Source organism: Schistocerca americana, chromosome 10 (assembly GCF_021461395.2).
Source record: "Schistocerca americana isolate TAMUIC-IGC-003095 chromosome 10, iqSchAmer2.1, whole genome shotgun sequence".
NCBI classification, from domain to species: Eukaryota; Metazoa; Arthropoda; class Insecta; order Orthoptera; family Acrididae; genus Schistocerca; species Schistocerca americana.
In genome coordinates this window covers 191,612,274-191,633,448 of record NC_060128.1, presented here as the reverse complement: position 1 = coordinate 191,633,448, position 21,175 = coordinate 191,612,274, and the positions used below count along the sequence as shown (strand labels likewise).

The 21,175-nt window shown below is 44.3% G+C and overlaps 1 protein-coding gene across 1 annotated transcript in view; it reads left to right on the top strand.

Moving 5' to 3' along the window:
• The window catches only part of LOC124552447 (juvenile hormone epoxide hydrolase 1-like), a 97,824-nt gene extending 77,896 nt beyond the window's left edge, over positions 1-19,928 (top strand). Inside the window, exons 4-6 of the mRNA XM_047126725.1 lie at positions 8,323-8,525; positions 12,178-12,412; positions 19,148-19,928. Coding sequence (XP_046982681.1) covers positions 8,323-8,525; positions 12,178-12,412; positions 19,148-19,346 — 637 coding nt within the window. The 3' untranslated portion in view covers positions 19,347-19,928. The remainder of the gene's footprint in view (positions 1-8,322; positions 8,526-12,177; positions 12,413-19,147) is intronic.
• The last annotated feature ends 1,247 nt before the right edge of the window (positions 19,929-21,175 follow it).

The window sequence follows — 21,175 nt, the reverse complement described above, 5'->3', positions numbered from 1 at the left end:
TACCAGAAATGGTAGAGGAATAAGTGGGGTGAATGGCGTCAGAAGATGAATGGTCATTGTGGAAGACACGTCAATGAATGTGAGACAGCGTTATCAGCACCTGAAAAGAGTTTGAGAGGGGGGCCGTCCATTTGGTCATTCGAGTTGTGCAACATCCTCATCTGTAGGGCTTTCGGGTGTGACAAAGTTCCCTGTGTAGGAACATGAGTGGAGGGATGGAACACTCTCACCATGCCAGTCACCTTCACACCTGAACCTGCCATCTGAGAACAGACAACGCACTGCCTGCAAGATTCTGTCTCATCCTGCTCCATTGGCTGGAGGCCAGACTAGGGAATTAAAATCCCATGCATAGGCTGCACAACCCAAGTGACTGCAGTTACAGTGGTGCTACGAATTGGAAGCAGCGACTGACGATGAATGGTGCCGCATTGTGTCTAGTGGATGTGCACTACACTGGATGACCATCATCAGCAACGATGGTGGTGACCTGGGATGAAGTCCCAATCTTCCATTGTTTTGGAGGGGCACAGCAGAGCTGACGTCACGGTATGGGGAGCTATTAGCCACGACATCAGGTCATGGCTGGTAGAGACTGAGTAAATTCTGATGACACAACGGTACCTCACAGACGTCGTGTGTCCTCATGCGTTAACTCTCATACAGCCGAATTTTGGGGACATTTTTCAACAGGACAATGCTAGCCCAGGCTTGGCATGTATCTCTAGAAATTGTCTGTGTGATGCTGAATTACTCCTGTCGTTGGCAAGACTTCCACATCTGTCCTGATAGAACACGTATGGGACGAGATCGGACTGCCACTGTTGATACTTGGGATACCGATGACTAGTTGGTACAGTTGTGGGCCCCTTTGCCTCAGGAGAGGATACAATGGTTTTGCGACACCTTTCGCAATATATTCAGAGCACGCATATACACCATTATACTGCTAATTCCTTATAGTTGCCGACCGAGACAGACGCAGCAACAGAGAAGTAACTGCTTTTGTGAAATTTACGAGTTTCTAACCATGAGCGAATTTTATTATATCATCTGTCTATTTTAATAGTTTAGTTACTTGAGTTTCTGTATGTTAATTTAATCTCTAATAGCCACAGTTCCCACGGATTCGTTTGCGTCGGAAAATAAACCGATTTTGTGACATAACACAAGTTCCTAATCAGGGGCGAATTATTTAGTTTCACCTGAGTGCTTTGGAACTTAGGTTTTTAAATATCTGCATATTATTAGACACAGTTCCTACATTTTCTTCAGGGTCTACAGCAGAGTTGCACAGGACGTGCCAATAATCCGTTTATCTGCATAACTTAGTTTTCCACGGTCTTTAGTTAGGACAGGGACTGCGATTGTTGTGTGCGGATGTGAGCCGAGTTGGTGACACTTCACTCTCAGCTCCAGGCTGTGATGGCCTCGGTTACACGGCTTGAGGCTGCAGTGGATGGGCACCACTGTTGTGGGACGGCTGTGGGGATCCAATGGACGTCCAGTACATCCGGGTCCTCCCATCGGTCCTCACCGGTGGCCAACACAGTTACTGCTGCACTGAGGCTGACCCCTCACCTGTGGTCGAGTGGGAGGTCGCCCCGGGGCGAAGCAGGCGGCGAAAGACTTCCCAGGTGGCCGCACATAAGGCCTCCCCGGTTTGGCTGACAAACAGGTTCCAGGTGCTGCCTGTGGCTGACACTGTCACTGAGCCGGATGCTGTTGCCTGTCCTGTTTCAGAGGAAACCACTCAGCCTGCAAGATCCAGGCAATCGCAGAGGGTGGGATTATTGGTAGTTTGGAGCTCCAACGTTAGGCACGCTATGGGGCCCCTTGGGAAAATGGCTGACAAGAAGGGAAAGAAAACCAATGTGCACTCCATGTGCAAATCAGGTGGAGTCATTCCAGATGTGGAAAGGGTCCTCCTGGATGTCATGAAAAGCACGGAGTGCGGCCAACTGCAGGTCGTTGATCATGTCGGTACCAATGATGTGCGTCACTTTGGATCAGAAGCGATTCTATCTGGTTTCGATCGGCTAACAGAAGTGATAAAAGGCTGCCAGTCTTGCTTGCAAGATGAAAGCAGAGCTGACCATTTGCAGCATAGTCGGCAGGACAGATTGCGGACCTCTGGTACAGAACCGAGTGGAGGGGTTCTGCGACCGTGTAGGCTGCAGATTCCTCGACTTGCGTCAAGGGTCAGTTGGGTTTCGGGTTCCGCTGAATAGGTCAGGTGTCCACTATACGCAGGACGCTGCTACACGGGTAGCAGAGGCTGTGTGGCGTGGACTGGGGGGATTTTAGGTTAGAGGGCTCGGGAAAACCCAAGAAGGGCTTCAGGAGGGTGCAGGCTGAACACAGGAAGAACATAGATATAGGAACCATTGGTATAACAGTTGTAAAATGTCGTAGCTGTGTTGGGAAAGTACCAGAGCTCCAAGCGCTAATAGGAAACACTGATGCTCAAATCGTTATAGCCACCGAAAGCTGGCTAAAGCCGGATATTAGCTCAGCCGAAATTTTTGCGAAGAGCCTAACGGTGTTCCGAAAGGATAGGATAAACACGGTTGGCGGTGGGCTGTTTGTTTGCTGTTAGAAGTAGTTTAACTTGTCGCGAAGTAGATACTTCCTGTGAGTTAGTATGGGCAGAGGTCATTGTTGGCAACCGGAATAAAATAATAATTGGATCCCTTTACCGACCTCCCAATTCAGATGATACAGTTGCTGAAATGTTCAAAGAAAACTTGAGTTAGATTCCAAACACGTACCCGATAATAGTTGGTGTTGACTTTAATTTACCCTCGATATGTTGGCTACAATAAATGTCAGTTCCGAATCTGTGCTAAACGCATTTTCTGAAAATTGTTTCGAGCAGTTAGTTAATGAGCCTACGCGAATAGTAAACGGTTGTGAAAACACACTTGACCTCTGGGATTAGTGAACACAGAGTTGTCGTAGTGAGACTGAATATTGTAATCCCCAAATCCTTCAAAAATAAGCGGAAATTATACCTATTCAAAAAAGCAGATAAAAATTCACATTCCAAATTAATAATATAAGTGTAGAGCAGATGTGGACTGAATTCAAAGAAACAGTATCGGTAGCAATTGAGAGATTTATGCCAAATAAATTAGCGAACGGCGGAGCTGATCCTCCTTGGTACACAAAACGGGTTAGAACACTAGCAGAAACAACGAAACAAAAATGCCAAATTTAAGCAGGCGCCGAATCCTCAAGATTGGCGATCTTTTACAGAAGCTGGAAATTTAGCGCGGACTTCAATGCGAGATGCCTATAACAGTTTCCAGAACGAAACTTTGTGTCGAAACCTGGCAGAAAATCCGAAGAGAATCTTGTCGTATGTGAAGTATGTTGGTGGCAAAAAACAATCAATGCCTTCTCTGCGCGATAGCAATGGGGATACTATCGAAGACAGCGCTGCCAAAGCAGAGTTACTAAACACAGCGTTCCGAAATGCCTTCACAAAAGAAGACGAAGTAAATGTTCCACAATTCGAATCGAGGACAGCTGCTAACATGAGTAACATATTCCCGGAGTAGTGAAGCAACTTAAATCACTTTATAAAAGCAAGTCTTCTGGTCCAGACTGTATACCAAGAAGGTTTCTTTCAAAGTATGCTGATGCATTAGCTCCATATTTAACAATCATATACAAGCGTTCTCTCGACGAAAGATCCGTACCCAAAAACTGCAAAGTTGCACAGGTCACACCGATATTCGAGAAAGGCAGTACGAGTAATCCACTAAATTACAGGCCCATATCGTTAACGTCGATATGCAGCAGGATTTTGGAACATATATTGTGTTCGAACAATATGAATTACCTCGAAGAAAACGGTCTATTGACACACAGTCAACATGGGTTTAGAACACACCGTTCTTGTTAAATACAACTAGCTCTTTATTCAATTGAAGAGTTGTGTGCTATAGACAAGGAATTTCAGATCGATTCCGTATTTCTGGATTTCCGGAAGGCTTTTGTCACGGTACCACACAAGCGGTTCGTAATGAAATTGCGTGCTTATGTAATATCGTCACATTTATGTGACTGGATTTGCGATTTCCTGTCAGAGAGGTCACAGTTCGTAGTAATTGACGGAAAGTCGTCGAGTAAAACGGAAGTGAGGTATAAGGTAAGGTGGGGTAAATCGGACCTAGTAATTTCTTGTGGCTATAAAAAGCTTATCCGAGGTCGGAACGTAATATACGTTAAATTATAGGCAAATATAAAAGAGCAACTGTTTGCAAAATATTTTTGTTACACCATCAATAGTTTTTGAGATATCCGTATTTTAAGAAATGTCCATTTTTGCCATTTGCAAAAGTGGTGGGGTAAATCAGACTCCCTATTTGTTTGGCTGATTTTGCACAGAAATAGTTCTAAATGAATGGTTTTTTGGGAAATAATTATAAGCAAATATGGTTTTTACATAAATAAACAAAATGTATTAAAAAACAATGTTTAGAGTACTAAATGTACTAAAAGTTAAAGAAATGTAAATTTTAATTGAAAAAAGATGATTTCATTGCACGGCGGTGCAACAGCAATGTCGATCTTGGAATGTTAAAATCACGAGCTACAGCTCGTAAAGACATTCCCATTTGCATTGCAGCAACTGCTCAGCGAATACCGTTTTGACTGTGTTTTGTCGTTTTTCGTTTGAAATTTCCTATCATTTTCCTAAAAATAAACACAAATTCACTTTGTTTACATAAATAAATAATTCCATACAGATAAAGGATAAAAATATGCGATCGGATTTACCCCATCATTTAGCGGTCGGATTTACCCCACCACACCATGTTTCATTTGACACACATAGAAACCATTTATACATTTCCAACAAAAACGATACATACACTGAATAGGTCACTAAATGCACTACAAAAATCACTTACCGTTTGTTTCCCGATCGTTTTATTTAACAAGGTAAATCTAGTGATACAATCTGCACAAAAATTAAATTGAAACAATCGAAAACGCAGTTGTTGTTTTTTGTTAGTCTAAATGTCAAATGTGGCCAAGCTATCATTTTCGTTATTTCGAATGCTCTATGTGGTAACACTAATGCGAAATCGCTCCGCTTTGCCGTTTCTCACAAAAAGAGGACGCTCGGGTTTACACACCCGATCGGATTAACCCCACCTTACCATATGTTCCGCCACTCTTGAAATGTTCTTTTTGGTGCACAATTTCCTTGTATTGTTCTGTCACACTAAAGCAGACAGCTCACGTGGCATACTGAGGGATGCAGATGGATGCAGTATTTCTCAGCCTACAAAAAGCGTTTGACTCAAATCACACTGGTACTTGTTATCAGAAGTACTGTAATATGGATTATCAAGTGAAGCATCCTCAAGAGAGGATGTAGCATGTCATCTTGCATGCAGAGTAACCGAAAAATGTGGAAATAACTTCTTATGTGGCCCAGGAAAGTATCTTCGGACTTGTATATTAATGTCCAGGCACAGAATTATCAGCTATCTCACACGATACAGTTACGTACACTGAAGAGCCAAAGTAACTGGTACACCTGCATAATACAGTGGAGGGATCCCGCGAGCAAGCGGCAAGTGCCGCAACACGACATGGCATGGAGTAGACAAATGTCGGAAGTAGTGCTGGAGGGAACTGACACCGTGAATCTTGCAGGGTTCTCCATAAATCAATGAGAGTGTGAGGAGTTGGAGATCTCTTGTGACTAGCACATTCCAATTCATCCCAGATATGCTGAACAATGTTCATGTCTGGGGATTCTGGTTGCCAATGGAAGTGTTTAAACTCAGAAGAGTGTTCCTGGAGCCACCCTGTAGCACTTCTGGACGTGTGGTGTGTCACATTGTCCTGTTGAAATTACCCAAGCCCATCGCAATGCACAATGGACACGAATGGATGCAGGTGATCAGACAGGATGCTTACGTACGTGTCACCTGCCAGAATCGTATCCAGACGTAGCAGGGGTCCCACATCACTACAACTGCACACGCCCCACACCATTACAGAGCCTCCACCAGCTTGAACAGTCCCCTGCTGACATGCAGGGTCCACGGATTCGTGAGGTTGTCTCCATACCCGTACACGTCCACCCGCTCGATATAATTTGAAACGAGACTCGTCCGACCAGGCAACACGTTTCCAGTTGTCAACAGTCCAGTGTCGGCGTTGACGGGTCCAGGCGAGGCGTAAAGCTCTGTGTCGTGCAGTCATAAGGCTTCGAAAGCCAATATCGATGATGTTTCGTTGAATGGTTCGCACACTGACACATGTTGACGCCCCAGCATTGAAATCTGCAGCTGTTTGCAGAAGGATTGCACTTGTGTCACGTTGAACGATTCTATTCACTCGTCGTTGGTCCTGTTCTTGTAGGATCTTTTTCCGGCCGCAGCGATGTCTGAGATTTGATGTTTTACCGTATTCCTGATAATCACGGTACACTCGTGAAATAGTCGTACGGGAAAATCCACATTTCATTGCTACCTCGGAGATGCTGTGTCCCATCGCTCGTACGCCTGCACCACGTTCAAACTCGCTTAAATCTTGGTAAGCTGCCACTGTAGCAGCAGTAACCTATCTAATAACTGCGCCAGATACTTGTTGTCTTATATAGGGGTAGCCTGTTTATATATCTTGTAAGGTGTCAGGCAAATCCAACACCTTTCATGAAAACCCTGACATTATAGCAAATCCGGCAGTATGTCACATAGCTCCGAATAAATCCTCACATTAAATAAACCAAAGTAATACGATCAACGAGTGAGCAAATGGAATACCACAGACTAACACAAGAATGCCTAAATGCATGTCATACCTTCCCACCGTGAGACAGACGCAGTTCCGAGGGGAGAAACGAGAACAGAAGCCGAGAGCAGAATCGTGTAGGCTAGGAGGCCCTACGATAAGGGACGGACACTCACGTCGCCAGCCGACCGCCAAGACCACCCACAGCCCATGTTAAAAGATAGAGCACTCCATAAGAGCAGTATAGATGTTACGATAACACTAAAAGGGCCACACCAGCTCAAAGTTTTAGCGTGAGACTATACGCGTCTCTGTTACGTTGCAAACTTTAAAAACATTGCCCCACCACGAAAAGTATAACGTTTCTCATTGGACAGACAGAATTTTTGTGGGCGGAGCTTAAGGTTAGCATTGAGAGTCTGACTGGTCAGATGAAAACACAGCCAGATAGTTTTTTTCAACCAACTTCGATAAATTGTAGTAAGGAGAAGTTAGGAAGTTGTTGCTTCCGAGACGGCGAGGTGAGCGGAGCTGTGCTGCCCGCCGCCCCCCTGACGAACACCTACAAGGTAATGAACGCACGCAATGCCGCATAACAGCGCATAAGACTTCACTCAGAACTGCAGAAGTCTCATTTGTTTATCCCCTTTTTGCGTAATACTAGTGTCGATCGTCAATTAAAGCTCATGGAATTGACATTTCCTACGAGAAGTTAAAATCTGAAACGCGATGATTTTTCTGTTATATAAGTATTGAGAAGCCACATCAGCCACTGTAAATTACGACAAGTTAAACAAGTAATTAAAGATAATTGAGGGTCACTGTAGACCACTTTGATAGTTTTCTCCTTTATGAAACTTAACTTAAACCTAGATTATAGATGTGGTATGGCATAGGTCATCCTTCGATCCATTATAGAACTTGGAAACGCATTCAGGGAATATTCGTTCACATTTCTGTTGAACGCAGTTGGTTTTTATCATCCTGTATTAATATATTTCTTTTATCAATCGCGCAATTTATAAACAATGTTTTGTGAGTAGAATAAAAATTCCAATGGTAAACTTAAATACTTTCTCGACGTTATTTTACCAGCTAACTAAAAATAGGAAAGCCTTGAACCCCTTCCACTAAATTTAGTTAGTGTTAAGACTCTTTTACAGGGAGTGCAGTGGAGCTGACGCTGAAATCATTAAGTATTTGGTTATACCATCGTCAGTCTCACTGAACTCTTCTGAACTCTACATGTCATGTGTGGTCTGGCGTATCCTTACCAGCAACAGGTCCCAGGTTCAAACTAGTCAATTCCCTAAAAAACACGCTCAGAGCGTGTGGTAGGGAGACACGACTTAGAACAAACAGACACCACGCAGAATGTTAGAATCTGTGAATCTGAATACGCATGCCTATACCTGTTTCTTCGGCGTATAATCAATTACATTCTGAATTACTTATTGGGTGGTATCTTTAAAAGACTTAAAAATGTTGCTAAGGTTCCAGGTAAAGCAGACACGTGACATTAACGTAAGAGCTGTACCTATTTCCCTGTCTCCTTTCTAGTGTACTGGGACTCCACGTCAACATGTGCAACGGCAGCGGGCCCAAGGCGATGCTCAAAGGCCTCATCGGCACCCTCTGGCCGACGCTGTTCGTGGAGCGCCGCTACGTCCACAAAGCGTTCCCTTTCTGGAAGCCCTGGCTCAACACCGTTCTCCTCGAAATGGGGTACTTCCACCTTCAGGCTTCGAAACCGGATACCATAGGTAAGAAAGTGGTACTTGTGACTGGATAAGCTGTCAGGTTCTAGTCACCTAAGATTTTGAAAATGTATTTCATGTATAGGGCACCACGATGTAGGCTCTAGAGAAACAGAAGAATGTGCAGTGAAATGTATTGCAACAGGCACCACACCAGTGCGACAGTTTTTTTTTTTTTGACGTGGATAGGAATGTAAGACAAACTCTCTGGCGATGAAGAATTGTTCGATGAGTAGAGCAGAAGCGAACGGGAGGTGATTTCTCAATAAACAGCTGTCAGCCTTGTAAGGGGTACCACTTTTGATACTAATATGTCGTTGTAGGTCGTACCCTTTACACAAGGTTCGTTCTCTGACTTTTACCTGCTGTGGCATATTCTTGCTTATTTTACACTACTGGCCATTAAAGTTGCTACACCAAGAAGAAATGCAAATGATAAACGGGTATTCATTGGACAAATATATTATACTACAAATGACATGTGATTACATTTTAACGCAATTTGGGTGCATAGATCCTGAGAAATCAGTACCCACAACAACCACCTCTGGCCGTAATAGCGGCCTTGATACGCCTAGGCATGGACTCAAACAGAGCTTGGATGGCGTGTACAGGTACAGCTGCCCATGCAGCTTCAACACGATACCACAGTTCATCAAGAGTAGTGACTGGCGTATTGTGACGAGCCAGTTGCTCGGCCACCATTAACCAGACGTTTTCAATTGGTGAGAGATCTGGAGAATGCGCTGGCCAGGGCAGCAGTCGAACATTTTCTGTATCCAGAAAGGCCCGTACAGGACCTTCAACATGCGGTCGTGCATTATCCTGCTGAAATGTATTGTTTCGCAGGGATCGAATGAAGGGCAGAGCCCACGTGCCGCAGCACATCTGAAATGTAACTTCCACTGGTCAAAGTCCCGTCAATGGCGAACAAGAGGTGACCGAAACGTGTAACCAATGGGACCCCATACCATCACGCAGGGGGGTATGCCAGTATGGCGATGACGAATACACGCTTCCAATGTGCGTTCATCGCGATGTGGCCAAACGCGGATGTAAACGGAACCTGGATTCATCCGAAAAAATTATGGTTTGCCATTCGTGCACCCAGGTTCGTCGTTGAGTACAACATCGCAGGCGCTCCTGTCTGTGATGCAGCGTCAAGGGTAACCGCAGCCACGGTCTCCGAGCTGATAGTCCATGCTGCTGCAAACGTCGTCGAACTGTTCGTGCAGTTGGTTGTTGTCTTGCAAACGTCCCCATCTGTTGACTCAGGGATCGAGACGTGCCTGCACGATCCGTTACAGCAATGCGGAAAAGATGCCTGTCATCTCGACTGCTAGTTTTACGAGGCCGTTGGGATCCAGCACGGCGTTCTGTATTACCCTCCCGAACCCACCGATTCCTTATTCTGCTAACAGTCATTCGATCTCGACCAACGCGAGCAGCAATTTCGCGATGCGATAAACCGCAATCGCGATGGGCTACAATCCGACCTTTATCAAAGTCGGAAACGTTATGGTACGCATTTCTCCTCCTTACACGAGGCATCACAACAACGTTTCACCAGGCAACGCCGGGCAATTGCTGTTTGTGTATGAGAAATCGGTTGGAAACTTTCCTCATGTCAGCACGTTGTAGGTGTCGCCACCGGCGCCAACCTTGTGTGAATGCTCTGAGAAGCTAATCGTTTGCATATCACAGCATATTCTTCCTGTCGGTTAAATTTCGCGTCTGTAGCACGTCATCTTCGTGCTGTAGCAATTTTAATGGCCAGTAGTGTATTCTGGTAGCTTGGAAGGGCGTCTACCTACCTCTTAAATCTGTGAGCACGCCCGACGCCTTCTTCTTGCTGGATTTAAATTTAGAGTGGATCTGCCTAGTTCTTCTACCCTCACTTTCTCCTCCAGAGATCTTTTGCAAAAGGTCCTCTTCAGCAGATCGCCTACAATATTTACCACGTTGGGTGCACAGTACTTTACACGCAGTTACAAAGAAAATCAGGACCAGGTGCTGCGAGCAACGTAGCACCCTCGGTGCCAGCAGTTCACGTGCATCGCACGTGCAGAAGGAAACACAGCTGGCCTTATCGCAGAGCGGTCGACCTTCGTTTCGGCACTCGACACTGGTTTGGAGTTATCGTGGATAGAGCGCTACAAAACAGTTCAAATGGTTCAAATGGCTCTGAGCACTATGGGACTCAACATCTTAGGTCATCAGTCCCCTAGAACTTAGAACTACTTAAACCTAACTAACCTAAGGACATCACACACATCGATGCCCGAGGCAGGATTCGAACCTGCGACCGCAGCGGCCGCGCGGTACCAGACTGTAGCGCGTAGAACCGCATGGCCACACCGGCTGGCTACAAATCAGTCTTTGTCCGCTTTATTTGTATATCAGCACGCACTCTAAGAGAAATGGCGTAATTTACTGCGATTTTCAGCTCCTATTTGCAGAGAAGTAGCATAATTTTAGCGCAATATTTACAGTGTGCTGTTGCCAATTAGCACGTGATCACCAGCTGCCGCAATTTATAGAAAAAATGGTTCAAATGGCTCTGAGCACTATGGGACTTAACTTCTAAGGTCATCAGTCCCCTAGAACTTAGAACTTCATAAACCTAACTAACCTAAGGACATCACACATCCATGCTCGAGGCAGGATTCGAACCTGCGACCGTAGTGGTCGCGCGGTTCCAGACTGTAGCGCCTAGAACCGCTCGGCCACCTCGGCTGGCGCAATTTATAGAGCTACTGCTAAATTTCTTAGAAAGTCAAAGACATGCGTTGCGAAGTGAGTGAAACGATATTTAGAGGTTGGAAATATGGATGAGAGAGCTAAGGTGCCAAGCTGTAATCGATAATGGATGAGACTAGAGTAACTATTAGGTGATTGTGCAATTAGTAATAACATTTTCATTTAAACATATATAATAGTGTCATCACTGGCATGTCCTCGCCGACATCACTGGCATGTTCTCGTGAGCATCACTGGCATGTTCTCCCGAGCATCACTGGCATGTTCTCGCGAGCATCACTGGCATGTCCTCGCCGACATCACTGGCATGTCCTCGCGAGCATCACTGGCATGTCCTCGCGAGCATCACTGGCATGTCCTCGTTGAAACCACTGCCATGTCAGCCTTGACCCCAACAGCTTGTACACCTGACATCGCTTGCATGGCCACTTTGATGTCACTGACATGTCCTTCACATCACTAGCATGTCCTGTTTGACATGCATCTCCTCCTTGATGTCAGTGCCATGTTCTTGTTGACACTACTTATTAGGACGACAATGACGTCGACTTCCTCCCCTGCCAGTCTCTCTCTCTCTCTCTCTCTCTCTCTCTCTCTCTCTCAACTTCCATGTCTCTGTCTTTTCTTCCTATTCTATGTATGTCATCCCATCCCTTATGTAACACACACCAGGCCCCTCTGTTCTAATTTCTTCCCTTTTTGTGTTTTATTTCTTTCTTCCTCCAACTTTATTTACTAATAATTGAATATAAGTAAAAAATGTGAACTGTAAATTGCTCCTTTTTTTGTTAACTGAAATTGTCACAGACTGTGAGCCAGCATTTTCAGTGTGTGCTTCTAGGTCGATGTTTTCACCCACGATATTCTTTCGCCAATTCACTGTTCACATCGTTTGCAGGACTGGCTCTGCAGACGACACCTGTGGGCCTGGCGGCGTACATCCTGGAGAAGTTCTCCACCTGGACGAACCCCTCCTGGAAGTGCCTCCCGTGTGGAGGTCTGACCAAGAAGTACGAGATGACAGACCTGCTGGACAACGTCATGATCTACTGGCTCACCGGCTGCATCACCACCTCCGTCAGGCTCTACTCTGAGCAATTCAGCAAAGCGGCCAGAGTCGGCCGGAAGCGAGTGTAAGTTCTGGCTCCCTTCTCTTACCAAACCTTCACGAAATACAGTTTTTACATGTCATGCGTGTGTAATTTCCAACTGAAGATGTTTTGCCATAGATCTAATATGGCCGTCCCGTATTGATGTACACGTTATTTTTTCCCCATCATTCATAATGCACCATGTGAAGCATCATTACAGTCATAATGGCGTAGCAGGTGATTGTAATTGAAGTGCAGACTACTCGTGGAGGTTCTAACAATACCACCACTTGCAAAGTAGGTTAGGAATCAGATTAATAATGTTGCTCACGCAGCATATGTTCGCTTTATCAGGCAACAACAAAGTTATTGACTGTGGATGATATCGTCAGAATGGAAATAATGAAGTAACTGTAAAAAAGCCATTAATTTTGGCACTTATCTTGAATGGATTCCCACGTAGATTTCGTCGAAGTTGTTATGGCTCATCTTGCTGATTCTAGGGTGACTCCACTTTGACTGCTAGAAGGTCCTGATCTGTACTTTAGCAATATTTGAAGACTTAACAAATCCGTTTTTCAGGAAATTCTTAATGATCAAACAATCCCAGGTCAGAACAATGGTATGGTAGAAATAATTTTTGACTTGGTGTTCACGATCCACATTTTTATGAAACTTCTTGTAAATTCACATATACTTCTTCTTAATTGTCACATCATCAAGAAAACAGTTTTTTATCAATCTTCATATATTTAATTTCCACTTTCACCAAACACAAGACTTGACTGTTCTTTTACAAAGCGAAATAACAACTTCTTCTGCCAAAGCGAAACAAAGACTGCTCTGTGCACATTCGTGCCAAAACGGTTACAATTAAGTCAAAGTTTATGACAGTCTCACAGAAATGAACACACACAAGAACCATATCAGTGTAATATATCGATACATCCGAGTACCTATACATTAATAAAGCCAAATGTGAATATCGTCACAGAAATATGTCTGTTACTTCGCAGAAAAGTAGTACGATATTACTGGTATCGAGAACTGGGGTTGGAGTGCCGTAAGTCACGTAAATAGAGAACCATTACAAGGTCCAGTGTGGGCTGCAATTATCGTATGCCAGTGAAACATAGTAGGTATGCTAATGCGTAAATGCAGAACAGATTTAAGGCCAAAAAACAAATTAGTTTCAGTTTTGGGCACCAGGAGCAGACCTGACGCTGAACACCGTTTGTATGACGGTATGTGATCCACACTGTCATTTGATAAACCATAACGTGAGTGGACAAGAGGAGAGACCGTGCACTATTAGTGAAACTGTTTCACGTGAACAGTAGCAATTACAGTGCTGCATTCAGAGCGTATTCAAATGGTTCAAATGGCTCTGAGCACTATGGGACTTAACACCTGAGGTCATCAGTCCCCTAGACTTAGAACTACTTAAACCTAGCTAACCTAAGGACATCACACTCATCCATGCCCGAGGCAGGATTCGAACCTGCGACCGTAGCAGCAGCGCGGTTCCAAACAGAAGCGCCTAGAACCGCTCGGCCACAGCGGCCGGCTAGAGGGCATCGCCGACTGAAAAGTCTGAGGAGAAGTCCGATGTCTTTAAATGGTTTCAAGAAGGTGATGATGAAATTCGAAAACATTGGTGAGCTTGGTGTGGCGCCTGTAAGAGGGAGGCGTCTCCTGTCCCGGTGGAAGTTACTGACGAGGCTGCTGCTGCTGTAGCTGGCCACACAGCACGTGACAGCGGTCGTGCGGTGTCACCAGGATTGCCCGTCCCGTGGTCAACAGTACGGGAAGTTTTGGGTATGTTTTACACTGGTACCCGTACAAGATCCTCACGGTGGAGCAACTGAAGTCTCATCGTCCCCAGCACAGTTCTGAATTTGTTCTTCGGTTCCTGACTCGAATCGAAGTTGATGACATATGTCGACTTACTGGTTGTGGGCTTGTTCTGCGGATTGCTAACGATCCTCCTAAATTCTGAGAGAATTGTAGAAAACAGAAATGCGGGGAACTGAAGAATATCGTTTCGGCAAGTCAGTCACTTGACTTAAAACCCACTGAAATCTTAGGGGATGAACTTAGCAGGGAGGTCAGAAGACTAAGGTCGCCTAATGGTGACGGTCTATACAGCAATTTGCAGAGGTGTTGGACAGCAATATCCGCAAAAACACTACACAATCGTACCTCCAGAATGTGCAGCTGTTCTGAGCGCAAAGGGTGGAAACTTTGAAGAGGCTAAAATCTAAACCATATTGTATTGTTCTTAGTGACAGAGGGCGAGATAGAGAGAGAAAATATTTGTTTCGTTGCTCTATTTAATTTGCACGACGTGTTTTTGCACTGAAATAGAGTACAAGGTTACTATAAATGATTTCACATATTTACTGCTGCTATATTATTACACACACACACACACACACACACACACACACACACAAGGGTTTCTCACATACTACTGCACGTGCTCCATGTGTGTCTCTCCAGTACTGATCCTGCAGATATCAAGCTGATAATTACGTTCTTCTCGCATTTGGCACAGCATGTCCTTATCTAATGGTTCAAATGGCTCTGAGCACTATGGGTCTTAACTTCTGAGGTCATCAGTCCCCTAGAACTTAGAACTACTTTAACCTAACTAACCTAAGGACAGCACACACATCCATGCCCGAGGCAGGATCCGAACCTGCGACCGTAGCGGTCCCGCGGTTTCAGACTGCAGCGCCTAGAACCGCTCGGCCACACCGGCCGGCCATGTCCTTATCCAGAAGCACTGTTGATGCGAGGTCGTAGTTCGGGTAGGTTTGTTGTAGAGAAGGGGTGAACACTGAACCTTTCACATAATATCGCACAAAAAAAAGATACCTTGGCTTTAGGGTGGCAGGGTGTGGTGTCGGCATGAACTGCGAATCATGGAAGTCACCGTGCACGATCCATCGGTTTCTCAATTTACGAACATCACTATGGAAGTGGGGTGGAGCACCATCCTGGTGGTGGGAGAAGTCCACACTATCTGTCTCCAATTGCGACGTCAGCCAATTTTCCAGGACGTGTAGAAACAAATGTCCTGTAAGAATAGGGGAGCACAGACTGTTAGCCATTAAGGCCATCTTTAGACAGGATCGTTTCACACCTATGATGTTCAGTATAAAGTATCGAATCAAAAACACCTTCAGCCGTCTATATTTCCAATTTTATTTTCGCTACCAGTTTCGGCGTTGGACTACGCCATCTTCAGGCCCCCCTGATCGACACGTAGGAATAATCCCACCCTTTGTACAGGGGCCAGGATACACTCACTGGTATCCGTAGACTCCTTTTTAACAACGGTTGTTCATTAATTACAGACTCAGTCTGAAAAAACTGATCATTCCTCATTTGCAACTGCCCACGTAAGTGTCTGAGCAAAGTGAAGCGTTGATACATCCACTATTTTCTCCCATATGTGCTCCCCAGACCTGTACATCTTTCCAAAACTGAAAGTCTACCTTGCTAGCCAGTTTTTCGTCCAACTGAGAAGCGATCACAGTTATATACGAGTGTCTTGCAGTGCTTCCAGATGAACGCTACGCATGTGGGATGTTTGTTACTGGAACACCACTGGATGAAGTGTACTCATGCTAAACGAAATTTTGTTGAAATATAAGAGCCTATTTTGATTCCATAAAGCACAGCCACTGTAGGTTAATTAAGGAAGGACAAGAAATTTGACTGAGTTAGCATCCAACAAACTCGCAGCAGTACGTGACCACATATGACTTTACTGGCGTACATGCAGGTCCATACACCAGTAAAGTCAAATGTTGTCACGTGCTGCTGCGAGTTTGTTGGATGCGAGCTCTATCAAATGCACGGAACATGGCTATTTATAGCTGAAATCTGTATAGGGAAGAATAATTAAAAAGGCAGTGTGACTGCGAGTGATTGCTGTGTTCCCATGTTCCTTGAAAAGTAAAAGGTTTTTCAAAACGTAAATTCTCATTTCCACTATCAGGCCGATAATTTTTCGGATCACTGTATTGTTGTTGTTGTCGTTGTTGTTGTTGTGGTCTTAAATCTGAAGACTGGTTTGATGCAGCTGTCCATGCTACTCTATCCTGTGCAAGCCTCCTCCTCTTGGTCTCCTCCTGCGGTTTTTACGCCCAACCCCCCCCCCCCCCCCCCTTCTCACACTTCACTTTAATACCGAACCTACAAGTCCTTGATGTCGCAGAATTTGTCCTATCTACCCATCGCCTCTTGTAGTCAAGTTGTGCCAGAAATTTCTTGTCTCCGCAATTCTATACAGTACCTCCATATTAGTGACGAGATCTACCTGTCCAATCTTCAGCATTCTTCTGTAGCATCACACTTCAAAAGCGACTATTATGTTCTTGTCTAAACTGTTTATCATCCATTCATGGCTACACTCCAAACAACTACATTCAGAAAAGATGTCCTAACACCTAAATGTATATTCGATGTTAACGAATTTCTCTTCTTCAGAAACGTTTTTCTTGCCTCTGCCAATCTACATTTTATGTCCTTCCTAATTCGCCCATCGTCAGTTATTTTGCTACCGAAATAGCAAAACTCATCTACTACTTTAAGTGTCTCCTTTCCTAACCTAATTTCCCTAGAAACACCTGATTTAATTCGACTACATTCCGTTATCCTTATTTTGCTTTTCTTCATGTTCATGACGTATCCTCCTCTCGAGACACAGTCCATTCTGTTCAACTGCTCTTCCAAGTCCTTTGCTGTCTCCGACAGGATCACAATGTCATCGGCAAACCTCAAAGGTTTTGCTACTTCTCTCTGAACTTGAAGCATCCCCAACTCTCTTGTGGTTCCCTTTTTAGGTACTCCACGTCGACGTCTGCTCGTATATACGTATCGTTGGTAGGTTTTCTGGCTTTACTTCCCGACGTGACAGCGACGTCTCTTCGATGAGGTACGGGCCTTGTGTCTTGCCATTACTGCGAGTCTTGTAAATATCGCTTTTATTTAGTAATTTTCCCGGCTAAAACTCTCCCCTTTTATGATGAAGACAGCCTGCGCCACCTTTCGGAGGGGGTGGGGACGTCAAAGAGTCACAAAAGTTCATACTAAGCAGTCCGCAAAACACGCAAACGTTCAGTTCAGTTAGCGTGTTAGTTAATGCCTACGCTTTCCGCTAGATGGCGCTGACTTACTGCTGAATAGCTTTGGTTCCCTAAAACCTTCACTGATTAGTACTAGGTAAATGAAATAAGTACAACACTCTTTGATCTCACTTTCACTCTATATTCAAGGATTAAGATGGTGATGGATGATGGTCTATTTAAAAGGTTCCTAGCCTGGAGGAATCTGAATAGTCCGCAAATGCCGATATGCACGCGCTCTACGTCCACATTCGCAACTAACGGCACACGACACTTTCAAAAGTCCACACGTTAATATCTGAATACCGGTACCTCTGAATTCACTCGTATCAGCAGACAATTTCAGTTTCTGTCGTCTATATGTCCGTAAAGTTCCAATCTAGCACTAAAGTCCTAAGATCCCCTTAATACTCCGTTGCTACCAACAGTCAGAGAGCGTACACTGCATCACTTTTAATCTCCGTAATATTCTAACAGTTTATCGTGAATCTCAACACGATGAAGTCCAATCTAATTATTGTCTCGGTGACTGACACGGGTTCCCCGCCCTTTAACGAAACAATCAAGGAAAAAAAGCGGCAATAATGACGATCAGGCCTTTTTATAGGTTTTTCATCACAAGAGTTTAACGACAACTGCCTTCTCCATGACGGAGCTTCCGTGGCTTTGCTGTACTTAGACGTTAAACTACTTGCTGATATACTATAATTTTGATTTGCAATTACTGAACTCTGAATCTACACTATTTTCCCCTCTAAAAATTTTATTCTTAATTTTAAATTATTCTTTCTATAGCCTTTATCACTGAAAACTGAACCACGGTGTTACAAACTTTAATTTCCACTTAAAATGTTTCTTTGGTTTCTCTTACTGCTTCTTCAATGTACAGATTGAATAACATCTGGGACAGGTTACAACCTTGTCTTACTCCTTTTTCAACCACTGCTTTGCTTTCGTGTCCCTCGACTCTTATAACTGCCATCTGGTTTCTGCACAAATTATAAATAGCCTTCTCTCACTGTATTTTACCCCTGTCACCTTTTAATTTGAAAGAGACTTTTCCAGTCAACATTGTCAAAAACTTTGTCTAAGTCTACAAATGCTATAAACGCAGGTTTGCCTTTCCTTAACCTATCTTCACGAGAAGTCGCAGGGTCAGTATTGTCTCACGTGTTCCTATATTTCTCTGGAATCCAAACTGATCTTCCCCGAGGTCGGCTTGTACCATTTCTCCATTCTGCTGTATAGAACTCTTGTTAGTATTTTGTAACCGTGACTTCTTAAACTGATAGTTCAACAGTATTCACACTTAGAATGAAATTTTCACTCTACAGCGGAGTGTGCGCTGATATGAAACTGGTTTGGAAGGTAGGAGACGAGATACTGGCAGAAGTAAAGCTGTGAGGACGGGGCGTGAGTCGTGCTCGGGTAGCTCAGGCGGTAGAGCACTTACCCGCGAAAGGCAAAAAAGGTCCCGAGCGCGAGTCTCCGTCCGGCACACAGTTTTAATCTGCAGGAAGTTTCATTTTGGTATTCACACTTGTCAGCACCGTGGTACAAGGAACGAAACGTCGATAGGCTGGTGTCGCGCCAAATACGCGTGAGCCCCCCAGTAACCGGCTGTACTCGTGTGTTGCAGCATCGAGAGGTACCCGCCGACCGCCGTGGCGCAGTTCGAGCACGACATCCTCTTCACTCCCGAGTGGGTGGCCCGGGACGTCCACCCAAACCTGGTGCGCTACAACGTCTTCCCCAACGGAGGACACTTCGCCGCCTTCGAGGAACCCAAAGTGCTGGCCGAGGACATCTGGGAGTTTGTCAAGTCGGTACACGTGTAGCGTGTGCGACTACTCGGGTGTCCAGCGTCTGCGAACTACACCGGCAGCTACCAGGACTGAAACTCACCTGCTGCTGCATGTAAAATACAAAGTACGCGGCAGTTACCAGTGTCACACTGTACAGTCGATTTCGCTCAGTGACATTAAAATTTGCTGTTTTCCATACCCTCCTGAGGCCCAAAGGGGTTTCTCTTTAATTTCATTTAGAATATACTCTTTTTGGGGCCAGATATGCCTAAAATAATATTAAAACAGGACTGTTTTTTGGAATTTTACTTTTTTCAGAACGGCTGGTACAGTGTACTGAACTTCGGGTCTCAAGCATTGCTTTTGTGCGTAGTCCAGTATACTGGACCGTGGGCCTCAGGAGGTAAATTACAGACATATGTTTATTATTTGTCGCCTACTTTCTGGCGTTTTAGTTGTCACAGCAGTTACGTTAATGAATTTTCCTTTAATCCTAGCATGATATCAGCTAGGGAGAAACATGTATAAGGGGTCTTTTTTACCCCAAAGTGATTCTAACAACTAAGTGGCAATAAAGTGTAAAATATTCCCACAAAAATAGTAACTCCTTGTGGTAATACCCGTGAACATGTTTGAAATTACAGCTCCATTATTACATGCTGCAATTAAGTTGTAAAATTGTACAAAAAGTTATCAGTGGTAAATGTTCCTACCGCTTCCCTCCAGTGATCAACTAAATCATGCACTACTCGTCCGTCGCCCTTGATTTATTTCCCAAGTTCAGCTGATTTACCTGCATACAGATGTGAATTTATGAGATGATTGGTTTCAGAATATACAGCAGTGCAGACTTATATCCTGAACTTTCCTGAGTAGTCGCCGCCCCTAAAAGTATATAGGTGCTAATGAACTGCTATATAAGACCCATGGATACAAGCGGAATGCATGCATCAATGAACATTTCAAACACAGCTTCTACAGGTTCTGTTTTTGATCAAGAAACTGATTTTCTTCTCTTTTAAGTTTACCATCGAACCGTAGGCACACCAGAATATCACCAGATATTGAAAGGCTCATTGTAGCTCGAAAAACAGGTAAGTTACACTCATCTGACAGAAATTCACTGAAAGATTTCCCGTGTGACTTGTGTTAACCAGCTGTTATTAGTAGCCCAAAGAATGCCTGTAGTTCTGTACAGTCAAGCTCAATCCAGCATTTAAAATATGGGTGCACGATTTTACTTCATCTGTACGATTGTTGGTATGCTTTACTATTTCACTCTGCATGTGATTCATGAAAAGAAGTCTGAGAGAATCCGTCCTTGTCTGTAACTGTGGTCTAACGTGACGCTGAATACATACAGTTTAATGTATTATACTACTGGAATCCTGCTTGCACATATCATTCGGTACTGTGCCATGTGTTATCCCTCCACTTCTATGTTACAGCATAGGAGTAATACAGTGAGATGATGAAAGTCGTGGTATAGAGATATGCACATATACAGATGGTGGTGGTATAGAGATATGCACATATAAAGATGTGGTATAGAGATATGCACATATACAGATGACGTGGTATAGAGATATGCACATATACAGATGGCGTGGTATAGAGATACGCACATATACAGATGGCGTGGTATAGAGATACGCACATATACAGATGGCATGGTATAGAGATACGCACATATACAGATGGCATGGTATAGAGATACTCACATATACAGATGGCATGGTATAGATATATGCACATATGCAGATGGCATGGTATAGATATATGCACATATGCAGATGGCGGTGGTACAGAGATATGCACATATATAGATGGCAGTGGTACAGAGATATGCACATATACAGATG